The 13,154-nt window shown below is 35.4% G+C and overlaps 1 protein-coding gene across 5 annotated transcripts in view; it reads left to right on the top strand.

Moving 5' to 3' along the window:
* The window catches only part of LOC106880268 (oxysterol-binding protein-related protein 11), a 160,411-nt gene that overhangs the window by 115,470 nt on the left and 31,787 nt on the right, over positions 1–13,154 (top strand). For all 5 annotated transcript variants that reach the window (XM_052973275.1, XM_052973272.1, XM_052973273.1 and 2 more), the window contains 2 exons: positions 5,145–5,186; positions 7,798–7,878. In XM_052973275.1, coding sequence (XP_052829235.1) covers positions 5,145–5,186; positions 7,798–7,878 — 123 coding nt within the window. The remainder of the gene's footprint in view (positions 1–5,144; positions 5,187–7,797; positions 7,879–13,154) is intronic.

The following is a 13,154-nucleotide window of genomic DNA, read 5'->3' as shown; positions in this document are numbered from 1 at the left end:
GCTTGTGCGGGTGGCACATAAAAGACACCATTTCGAGCGTGGCCGTTTTCGTGCGGGTGACACGTAAAAGCACCCACTACACTCTCTGAGTGGTTGGCGTTAGGAAGGGCATCCAGCTGTAGAAACTCTGCCAAATCAGACTGGAGCCTGGTGTTGCCATCCGGTTTCACCAGTCCTCAGTCAAATCGTCCAACCCATGCTAGCATGGAAAGCGGACGTTAAACGATGATGATGATGATGATGATGATGGTAAAAGAGTAAGTAAATTGAAAAAAGTCTATAGTGTTAGGTTATATGCCTTATGGTATTATTCGTACTTTGTACTAAAGTTTGTGGAGAATAACCTCATCAGTTGTAGCTTTCCAATAGATCAATCACTGATTCATTACTTTGTGATGAAACTGATAAGGAAGTGTCTATCTTGAACTTTGTAAAGAACCGTTTTTCAGGTTTTCTTCTCTTGATGTTTATATTCTAAGCTGATATGAATCAGTGTGTGTGTATAGATATAAATATCATCATTTGATGTCTGATTTTGATGCTGGCATGGGTTGGATATCTTGACAAGATTGAGCAAGCTGCAGGGCTGTGCCAAGCTCCTGTGTTGGCTTTGGCAGGTTTTCTATGGCTGGATGCTAACCATCCAGTATCTACTAAGTGTTTTTTTGTTCTACCACTTGTAGTGAGGTCACCAAGACTGTTTCCACACACTGTCCATCTATCAAACTTCGACTCCCCAAGCTGTTGTCCAACCATAATAAACGACACTTGCCCAAAGTGCTGCACATTGAGAATTAATCTGGAACTGTGTGGTTTCAAAGTAAACTACTTAACCACCAATCCAATCCTGTGCTAATATTTATTACACTCTTTGCTTATAACCCTGAAAATATACACTGATGAAGTACGTTGTTGATTAAATCAACTACACTCCTCTTTTAAAACTTGTGATCTTGTCCCAGTAATATAAATCCTAATTAGCAACGTGTCAGAAATGTAGTTTTGATTCACTGTGACTAATTAGCTAACCTTTTCAAGGACACTGCTGCATAACAACTAAATTTTATAGTTATTCTGTTTTACTCTTTTACTTGCTTCAGTCAATTGACTGCGGCCATGCTGGAGCATCGCCTTTAGTCGAATCAAATCGACCCCAGGACTTATTTGTTGTAAGCCTAGTACTTATTCTATCGGTCTCTTTTTGCCGAACCGCTAAGTTACGGGGACCTAAACACACCAGCATCGGTTGTCAAGCGATGTTGGGGGGACAAACACAGATACACAACATATACACACATACATATATATATATATACACATATATACGACGGGCTTCTTTCAGTTTCCGTCTACCAAATCCACTCACAAGGCTTTGGTCGGCCCGAGGCTATAGTAGAAGACACTTGCCCAAGGTGCCACGCAGTGGGACTGAACCCAGAACCATGTGGTTGGTAGGCAAGCTACTTACCACATAGCCACTCCTGTTATTGTTAGCAAACAGTATGATGATGAGGAGCAAAAGCGGCATACCCTTAAGTAGTTATGTAAACTGATCTTTGATGCTGCAGGATTTTTCTTCTTGCCTGCACATTTAGTTTTAAAGTGAGGGTCAGTTTCCACAATCTGATCCTACTCTTTGAACTCGCACACATGCCACAATCTTTTGGATATCATTCTCTTCTGACTGATGGCTGTGTTCATTATTAAAGCAATTCTGTTTTCTACAAAATATCATTTTACTTGACAACTTCACTTTTAAATGATGTAACCCTCGCCTCTTTCTGTCACTAACTCATTTGTGTTTGAGAACGGTGATCCCCTAACCTTTATTACATTACAGACCAGTTTCATGAAATACAATTTTCCCACAGGCCAAGAGGTTACAGTGCATAACAAAACACAATAAATGCATAATATATAATTTAATATCATTATTTTAGTTTCTTTATCAAAGCTCTTTCATCATATATCTATCTAGTGACCTCTTCAGTGAATCTATATGCCACGTCTCCTTCCTCCTGTACTGCTTGTTCCACAAAATAGAATTAGCAGAATGGGCTGAGACACATGGAATAATGAGTTGCTGAAGGGGTCACAGGATGTGTGATAAAAGAGCTTTGATAAAGAAACTAAAATAATAATAAAGCTGAATGGAAAACCAAATACATAGTGCATGTGTTTAGTTGGCAAAATATGACCATCCCCAAGTAAAACATCTATTTCAACACATGATTTCACATCAAGAATCTTGCAAAACAAATACATATTACATATAAAATTAATTTAATTATTACATATAAAAATATACTTATATATTATATGTAATATATACTTATATATTACTTATGCAAAAACCCCATGCAGACTGCAATAATAAATAAAACAAATAAAATTTTAAAATATATTCTTTCTGTAGAACCCAGTGCTAAATGAGCCAAGGCCCAGCACGTCTCCATGCCAACCAAAGCCTTATGAGTGGATTTGATTGGTAGAAACTGAAAGAAGCACATCACGTGTGTGTGTGTCTTTGGATTTGTGTTTGTCTACCACCACTCAACTGGCGTTGGTTTGTTTATGTCCCTGTAACTTAGCAATTTGAGAAAAGAAATTGATAGAATAAGTGCCAGGCTTTTAGAAAATAGGTACTAGGGAATATTTGTTTGACTAAACCCATCAGGGTGGTGTCCCGACATGACCTCGATCCAATGACTGAAACATGTAACAGTAAAAGAAACATTTAAATAGTCATAACTTATGAAAAGTCAAACATTAAAATTCTCAAAGAGGCAAGGGAGAGCACTCCATAAACTTCACTCAACTACAAACTAAATAGAAACATACTGTAGGAAGAAAGTTTTGTCTTTGATAGCCATAGTATCACAGCTGGCTATGTTTCAGTCTCACCAGACCATCTCAGTGTATCAGTCCATTTACAAACTTTTCAACTCACCATATTCATGCAGAAAACATATCTTAAGAAATTTTTACATATTATAAATTTGTCTTATGAGAAAATTGGTTTTACCCCCAATTTATCAAAGTTAAACCCTATATCTATGTTACAATATATTTGTATTACACACACACACACATGCTTGAGAAGACACATCAAGGCAAGTGAAATCACACATAAAAGGAACTCATGCTACACTACTATTTTAGAGTGGTTGGTGTTAGGAAGGGCAGAGAAACCAAGCCAAACCAGACTGGAGTCTGGTATAGCTCTCCAGCTTACCAGTTCCAATCAAACCATTCAACCCATGCCAGCATGGAAAACGAATGCTAAATGATGATGATAATAATGATGTGTGTATGTGTGTGAAAATTAAGATGAAAACCAGTTTAGTTCCTAATTAAGCATCCAAATGCATTTGAACCATCCAATGCTAAGTTCCAAATAATTGCAGTGGTGAAATGTATTTATACTGGTTTTTTTATGTGTGCTCTATATGTCATAATTAGTAAGACTGCTAAGTACAGTGGTTGACTAACCATTATACTGAAAGCCGAGTGAATAATGATAATTATCATTATCCACTTGGATAATCTATGTGGAGCTCTAAACCATACAGTAATAGTTATACATCTAACTACACATGCACATGCTATACACAGTATATTTATGTTGCAATATACCTGTGAAGGTGCATGGCTTGGTGGTTAGTATCGGGTTCACAATCATAAGGTAGTGGGTTCAATTCCTGGACTGGGTTGTGTGTTGTGTTCTTGAGCAAGACACTTCATTTCATGTTGCTCCAGTTCACTCAGCTGTAGAAACGAGTTGTGATATCACTGGTGCCAGGCTGTATCAGCCTTTGCCTTTCTCTTGGATAATATCGATGGCATGGAGGGGGGAGGCTGGTATGCATGGGCGACTGCTGGTCTTCCATAAACAACCTTGCCTGGACTTGTGCCTTGAAGAGTAACTTTTTAGGTGTTATCCCATGGTTATTCATGACTGAAGGGGGTTTTTACCCTTTTTATACAATATACCTATGAGTTATCGTGAGGACTTAGCAGTTACGAATGAACTATACTGAGCTGCAGAGATCCATTGCAACCAGAACATTTCTGAAGGTTTTACCACAGCTATCAAAGATTAGGAACCCCCATCCTCACCTTACATATTTCATTCAATTCTTTGGTTGACGAAAATCTTGAGTTCACTCCCTTGACTCTAATAACTTTTAATTTGGTGATTATAATTACAATTGATTAAAGATATTTTCAAATCACCACATTAAATATGGTTGTCTGCACTTCATGGGGATATATGACAAGCTATATTTATGGTAGTAATTAAATTCAGCTCTGAAAGTTAACAAAATACAGCTGTTTATAGCAACCAATTGGTCTTGCTCTAAAGTAGCTATTTTACAGCTAAGTTGACTGAGCCACTTGAAAGTTAAATATATTAACCATAAAAATAACATTGTTTGGGGAAGAATATGAACCCCAGACTTTGGTTTCTATTTGCCATTATTCTTTAGTCCCAAGTCAACTCTGATCAAGCTGACTTATGATTAAAAGCATTCCAACTGTTACTGTCCTGTATTTTTCTGGTGTTATGTAGGATTACATTATCTAAAGTATCCGTTAGTTAAGGGTTTATGTGTGGGATTTGAGTGAGGTTTGTCCTCTGTTTATAGCAAGTTGAGTGATCTTGTGTAAGCTCTCATTGACTTGTCTCTATTTGTTCACATGTGTATGATTGTGTGTATGTGTACGTATTTAAAACTATAGATATTAGTTTACATTACCACTTGGAAGCATAAGAAAGCATTACAAGTCTTGTTCTGATCAAGTGTTCCAACACTTAGTGGTTCTCATGGTAGTGACTGGATAACCATCATCAAATGTGCCCTGTGTCTTGCTTTAATATCTTTATCAACTTCGGATATTTAACAAAAGCAATTAATATGCCAGCTCTTATATGAGCTGAATGAAAAAATGACAGTCTATTTTCTCTACCTGTATTTGTGTTATTTCCCCTCCCCCCACTGCAATTATTCTTAGCCTCATAGAGTGTCTGTTTTGTTTAAATTATTACAAACATGATGTACAATCCACTTGATTTCAGAGTGAGTTCACTTGTAAAGCAATAACTCTTTTAAAATTTTGCTATCTCTTTCTCTTTTTTGTAGGAACTTCCACATTCTGGGCAATATATTAATGGAATTGATAAGGTAATTTTTACTTCTATTTACATATTATTCTGTATTAACCCTGCTTTATAATTTTCTTTTGACAGAGGAGATAAAACTAATTATTTTAATTATTTTGTTTTAATAGTCTTTATTATTTGCTTGTTTCATGTCCTTGGTCAAATATTTTGATGATAGTTTTGGTGAATCAAAGTGTGAGTTTAATTTTTGATCTCTGTATATCCCGTCTTTTTTTTTGTTTTTCATATACTGTGTCCTATCCTAGCCTACAATATCCAATATGTCCTTTTTTATATAAAAATAAGACAGTGTGTACTTTAAGGAGAATTTGGTTGATTTTTCTAGTAGGTTGAGTAGTCACCTACAGGCGCCTTCATTGGCTTAAGAAACTTATGTTAACCTGCAATTTTATCTAAATATCTGATAAATGAAAATCTGAGAAAACAACGTACTTTCTCAAAAACAACATGCAGCCTAAAGAATTCTACAGGGTCCCTAAAAGATGCAGATAATTACTATTTATTCCTAACAGTACTGGTGTGTTTAAATGGCTATAAAATGGAATGATTTTAATTAGAAAACTAATAATACTGTAGCTTGAAAAAATCTAACATTGTTCCTTAGAAAAACTATATGCTTTTTGTTGAAATACTGATATAATTAATGTATGACCACCACAATCACTTACTAATGCCTCAGTGAGGCAGCCCCTTTGTGGTTGCAAAATTTTGCTAGAAATATTAGCTAAGTCTCTTTCAAATTATATATCACCATCTGCGTTTTAAAAATTGCATTAGATAATGTCCGGGGTACCTGAAAAAGAAGAAGAAAAAAAGGTGGAGTGGCCTGGGACAGACACTTTTTTATTATAGATACACTCAACCAAGACTGATTGTAGCTAAACAACAGTCCTCACCACCAAGTAAACTCTCTCTAAACCATTTAGTTCCAACTTCTCTGATGTTAGATGTCTGTGTGAGAAAACAATTTCTAGTGCTGTGTATGTTGGGTAGTGATGAGCTAGAAGTTGATTTATCATAACTGATTCAGTGCTTTACATTGCTCAGAAGTATTGATGCTGAAAACTTTGTGTTTCGTCTTTAGGAAAAAATTATTCAAGTGTTATGTATGGTTTATTCTACTATACGGAGCTAAAATATGGATATTAACAGGAGTACCTTTTTTCTTTCTTTTCTTTTTGCTTACTGCTGGTGTGGATTCCACCCCTATGGATGCATTCCAGTTACTCTCTTGATAGAGTTAGGTGATCCTTACCATTGATCTTCTCGGATCCCTCTGCTCAGCTTCTGTGTAAGAAGCACCTCTATCTCAGTTGAGCTCTTCCATTACTTCTTCATGATCCACCATGCTGCAGTTCCATGGCTTTGCTGTATCCCTGGCAGAAGTCTTTAGAGAATATTATGGACAAAACTCAAAACCAGTGATGAAGTACTAAGAATGGCAACAACTTCAAATTCTGTGTATAATTAGACACCATTAGAGTGAAAACTAAAATATTTTGACCATCTTAATTTGCTTTTAATGGCTTATTGATTCCAGAAGCTAAAATTGCTCAAAAGCGAGGTAAAGAATTCTCTGGTGGATAATATCAAGAATTGGACAGATTTAAAAATACTGGAGCACAATGCACTCCTTTGGACCTATCAGATTCTGTCAAACTGGCCAACTCATGCCAGCATGGAACATAGATATCAAATGATGATGATGAACACAAGAAAGAAGGTGATACATGGTGTTCAATCTGCTGATAGAGGATTTCATCGTGTATAATCCTTAAAAGTATGGACAATACTTGATAATGTGAAAATTATACAAATAACGGTTATTGTGTGTATGGAATACTTGTGTCAACGAAATTCTTTTTGAAGGGTGTGTGAACAGGTAAATGGAAGGAGGAAAGGAATGGTAAAATTTATTAGAATGTACAAATTCTTGAGCCTGTGGCGCCTTGTTTATAAAGGCCCACCATTGTTGAACTGATTGTAGAACTTCTTCAGCTAAACTTTGCCATGTTTAATCATTGTTGTATGATTTAAACAAAGGAGAAAAGACACCCACCAAAGACCTGATAGCGAGGAAAGAGAGGAAGAAACTACAGTATTTTCTGGCATGCAGCTCTATGAAGTATATGAAGTGTAAACATTCAAACACTGTCAGTATCTTTCCAAATCCTGCTGCATTTCACATGGAAATTTTGGCCTTCCAAAGTTGTCTTGGGGTATAAGTCAACTTACTTTAATTGGCTGTAAATTTTGATCTGAAAAAATTGGACATGTATGCTGGAAAATTTGGTACAACTCATTGGTTACTGCAGTGGGAGGCACTCTTTGAGAGCCAGTCTGCTCTGAATACTTGCAACAAGGTGTACTTAGCTACAGTTCATTGAAGTGTGATGGTGGTGGTTGTGATAAACTGTGGAGTGGACTTGATTGTCAACACAAAGCACTCTTTCAGCCATAATTCAATATCTCTTCACATCACATAACTATACCAGTTAAAGTAATTTCCTCTTGCATGCATTGATTGTTACATTTTTCATCTAATGTGGATATACCTGTGTGTGTGTTTGTGTGTGTTGATTGATTGATTTTTCTTATTTTTATTTTCCCAGGATCTGCTCCTCCTTAAAGCAACTTCTTCTGCAACTGTTCATTGTCTTCAAGATTGCCTTAATATTCTCCAGATGCGACAAGTAATTAATTTTCTTTCTTTTAATTACTGCATTTTAAATTTACTGTTATTTATTTTCAGTATATTTCCATACTTGAGTTTTTGGTTCTTCAAAGATGAATTGTTTGCTGCTTTGCTTGTTTTTGTCTTCTGCCTGTTTGTTTCTCACTTCCAGCTGCGATGTGAAGTTATATATTTTTCTCTTACAGATTCGCAAATGATGTCATCACAAAAAAAAAATGCTTGACTAAGAAATGATTTTCAGTATTCTAAGAGAGTTAAATAATTTAATATGTTTTCAATAACACTAATTCATATTAATAAATTGCATGTACTTCGTTAAATTTTGAACTAATATATTGGAATTAAATTTCTATAGAAAAGGTTTTAATAATTAATAGAATGTTCTACTGTATCTATTTGTACAGTAAATTTGAAGTCTGTGAACTGAACTAGTAGCAATGTTATATACAATGAGTGTGTTGCAACCATGGCTACAGTAGCATTAGTATAGACTGTTGGTAATTTTACTGTGACCATGGCTACAGTAGCATTATTAAAGACTGTTGGTAATTTACTGTAACCTTGACTATAACAGCATTTAGGTTATTAGTTTTCTGTTGTAACTATGGTTACAGAAGCGCTATTACAGATGATAGGTAATCTGTTGTAACCATGGTTACAGTAGCATTATTATAGACTGTTGGTAATTTTACTGTAACCATGACTACAGTCGCATTATTAAAGACTGTTGGTAACTTTATTGTAACCATGGCTACAGGAGTGATATCGGTCTCTTGTTACTATGACTATGGTAGCAATATTATAGACTGTTGTAACCATGACTACAGTAGCAATACCATAGACTGTTGGTAGATTTATACATAATTACAACAACAACAACAAAAATTAAAAAGTAGCACACTTAAATTCCTACTAATTTTCTTTCTCTCTTTTCCCCGTCTCTCTGTCTATCTGCCCCTCTCTTCTCATTATCAATTCGTTAGTAGTTGTTTTCTCAAGTTTGTGTATACTGTCAAACAATTAAGTTGATCAACAGGATTTCCTCTTTTCTGCTTTATTATCAAGTCCTCTTAATTGGTTTGTTAATTAAAGTAATCTTACAGGAGTGACCATTGTCAAAAAGGAAAACAAAAAAAAACAATCCTTTCTCTGAGAGCCATCTCTAGTTAATTTAGTTTGGTTTCTTGAAAAATCTTGTTTGTGGGGTTTGAAGCCCCTTACTGATTGTTGTTGCATTTGTTGTTAACATTAGTGAAAACTATACCCCTAGATATCTGTTTTCTTGAAACTATATCTAGTTTTGAATTTTGTTTTTAAAATATTCAGTTGATTGTCTTGAGCTTCGAAATTAACTTGATATTATGTATATGGGCGCATGCGCGTGTGTGTGTGTTTGTGAATTAAAATTTATAATTTGGCAGTGAAGCTTTTGCTAATGAGATAAGCATTATTGTAGTCATCAGAAAATAGCATTCAAACACCAACTGATTGTATGTCACGCCGCATAAATAATGTTTTGTGTATGCCAATGCATATAACTTCTTTTTATCACACACACATGGCCACAATTACTGCTCCTCTCTTTCCCTCTCCCATCCAACCACTCGCAAACTAATCTATGTTGGATTGTTTTACATGTTTGTATGTCAGTAAGTCCTTGAAAAAGTTTTTCTTTTATCAAATGGAAATTACTTAAGTAAAATCCGTATCTTCTGATTAGTTTTTGTCACTCATACCAAAATACCAATCTCCAGGAATCTCTTTTTCTTTCCCCAAACTTGCAAGTTCCCACACTTTTTGCTTAATGTTAAAGGGTTGACAGTCCCCTTTTTTTTTCTTTTATGCTTTTGATGTCCATGTCTGTAAGATTACAAATATTACATTGTCACTAAATGTACACTTTTGGCAATCATACGATACATATATTGTACATTTTCAGTCTAGTGCAGAGAAAACGGAGTAAGCGTTGAATAAAATATAGTCATGTAAAATCATATTTGTTAATGCATTTGAACATAAGATCTTCTACTGTGAAAAACTCTCCTCCTAAAAATGGAGTATTTTCTTCTGGGTCTATTTCAACAGCAGCAGGTCTTCTCACATTCAAATGCATTTGGATATGTTAAATATGATTTTACATGAATATATAGTGATTTCAATTTAAACAGAAGGGAATAATCATAGATAAATGTTAATTATTTATTTTGTGTCTGGGGAGAGTCATATTATCTTAATGCCTTATTATCACTTACAATTTTAACAATTTATGAATGAAAAAACTTTTTTACTCATATGTTTAAAAATGAAACTATTAACTAACTTACTGTACTGATCAATAATATTAATAACACCATGAAAATGAACAGAACTTAATTTAAGAAGATTGGGGAAAATATTTCAATTTTTAATATTTCAGGTTATATTCTGTATATGTAAGACCTTCACTTAATATATTATTCTATTTATTATTAATTACTTGATTGTGCCATCCCAAGATTTCTTGTGATGGCTAAATGAAGAAAGCTAATCAGAGATGAAGAAAACTAATCTGTATAAGCTGAGATAGACTCTTTGAGCCATAACTACATAAGGTGGATGCTCACTAAACACTGCTCACTATGATGTAGGCCTTTTCAATGAAACTAGTTACTATTTTTTCAGTTTATGAAAATTTACTGAAAGGATGGTTTTACATTTACAGTTTGGCAATGTAGAATAAGAAAATGACTGCTGTTGGCATTTTCAATGACATTCAACTGAAATACTGCATGTAGATTGGTATTACTAACATCAACAATTAACTGAAGCAGTTTGAGTTTGTGGGACATGTGCATATAAAAAATTAAAAAGCATATACTTTTCTTAAAAGCAGGCATGGCTCTGTGGTAAGGAGTCTGTTTCCCAACCTCATGGTTCTGGGTTCTGACCCACTCTGTGACAACCTGAACAAATGTCTTCTATTATAGCCCCAGGCTGACTAATAACTTGTGAGTGAATTTGGTAAGCAGAACCTGAAAGAAGCCTGTTATGTATGTGTGTATGCATGAACTTTGGGTTTGCTACATCTTTTACTGTAAGAGAGAATTTTTTCTTCATGGTAACTGTAGTGAATTTACTTTTGGGAGTTGAAACATATCGCAAACCAAGAGTTTGCACATGCCTCGTCACTGCTTGGCGCTGATATTGTTGAGTATATATATATGTGCGTTTGTGTTTGTCCCCCTGCCACTGCTCAATAACCAGTGTTAGTTTCTTTATGTTAATAACTTAGTGTCTTGGCAAAAGAGGCAGTTAAAATTGGTATCAGACTTAATGAGTTCTTGACTTGATTTGTTTCACTTAACCCTTCAAAGCAATGCCCCAGCATGGCCATAGTCCAATGACTGAAAGAAGTAAAAAATAAAAAAAAAAAGAATAGAAGACATTCATATTCATTTCCTTCTTCGATGACCATCAGACTAGTAAAAAATAATCTTGTGGTTCAACGAATCAAAATTTAATTTGCTTGACACAAATGGCTGAGGGTATAACCAGTGTTATGGCTTGAGCTACATGTCTGAAAAGGGATCAGTGCCATATATATACTCAAATCAAGAGCATTATGAACTGTATAGTTTATCAGGAAATCTAGCAGAAGACTATGCTTCTGAAATCAGTTGGATGGGTCACATATCTTCCAGCATGACAATGATTCAAAGCACATTAAAGACATAATCACAGAATTCCTCAAAAGTAAGACAATTGAAATACTGCTGTCGTCACTACAATCCCTGGATTTAAATTTAACAGAAGACTTGTGGAAATGGTTCAACACAAGTATTCCATGAATGAAATCCAGGAAATTGAGTGAACTATGTGATTATATTGCAAAATATATAAAGTTCTTTAAGTGGTTTAATATATAAAATTCTTCAGGTGGTGGTGTCAGTGCCACTGCATGGCACCTGGGGTAAGCGCCTTCCACTATAGCCTCGCACCGACCAAAGCCTTGTGAGTGGATTTGGTAGACAGAAACTGAAAGAAGCCCATCGTGTGTGTGTATATTTGGATTTGGTTTGCAAGATTCTTTATGTAAGTTTGTGTATTGAAGCATATTCTGTTGTGTCTGGGGAGAGTCATTCTTTTTTAGTGCTTTATAATTTAACACACTCACTGGTAAAATTTCCACTTATTTCTTTTTTATTTTTCTAAAATTTTCTTGCGTCTTGCAGCCTTTTCAATAGTTTTGACTCTGTCCGTTATTCACACTGCGTTCTTTTTGTTTGTTTGTGCACATGTGTGAGTGCATACACATGCATGCATGTGTGCCCTAGACATAGAAACAAAGACTGGAATAGGATACAAAGAACTTGTGACAAAGCAAACGGGGCGAGCACGTGGTATAAAACTGACAAATATCAAGGAGTGATGTTTGTAGAGGCCACAACCCATGGAGAACTAGCCCGTAGATTTAGAAAAGCTCTGAAGGAGACCAAACTCAACATTAAGATTGTTGAAAAGCCAGGGAACTCTGTCAGATCACAACTATGTAGAATGTACCCCTTTAAGAATACCATATGCACCAGTGAGAACTGCATGGTATGTAGAAGTAGCCCTGGCATTAAATATAGAACTAGAAATGTAGTTTACAGCATAAGATGCATAGAAGGTGCTTGTAAAGATATGAACATGACATACATAGGGGAGACATCTAGGAGCATTGGGGAATGACTAAATGAACATTTTGAGACAATATGACGGCAAAAAACAGCCCTCCATACTCTACCAACATGCCGAAGACCAACATGGAGGTAATCTGGGTCAACTTGACATCCACATCTCATCCAAGCACCCAAAGGACCCAACATTCAGACAAATACAAGAGTATGTCCTCATAAATGAAACTTCCCCAATACTAAATAGGAAATATACACAGTAGATATCATACCCACAGTTTCCACAGGTAGAATAGAATAGTTAGCGGGCTCTTATGTAGAGATGTGTGTATGTGTGTGAGTGTATGTATGTATATGTATATGCACATGTATGTAAGCATATGGATATGAAAGTAAACAGATCAACATACAGACGGAAAGGTACATAGGTTATGTGAACAGATACGCACACATACACAAATGAAGACTGGAACACATGACCATGTATACACACACACACACACTTTACTTCACACAAGGACACATATGGAGACACACGTCCACACATGGAGATGCACATCCATATATACAAACACGGTACATAGTTGCAAAACACACACACACACTCAGATATACACAT

This window comes from Octopus bimaculoides, chromosome 15 (genome assembly GCF_001194135.2).
Source record: "Octopus bimaculoides isolate UCB-OBI-ISO-001 chromosome 15, ASM119413v2, whole genome shotgun sequence".
Classification (NCBI taxonomy): domain Eukaryota; kingdom Metazoa; phylum Mollusca; class Cephalopoda; order Octopoda; family Octopodidae; genus Octopus; species Octopus bimaculoides.
Note: the sequence above shows the minus strand (reverse complement) of the source record. Positions and strands in the feature narration are given on the sequence as shown.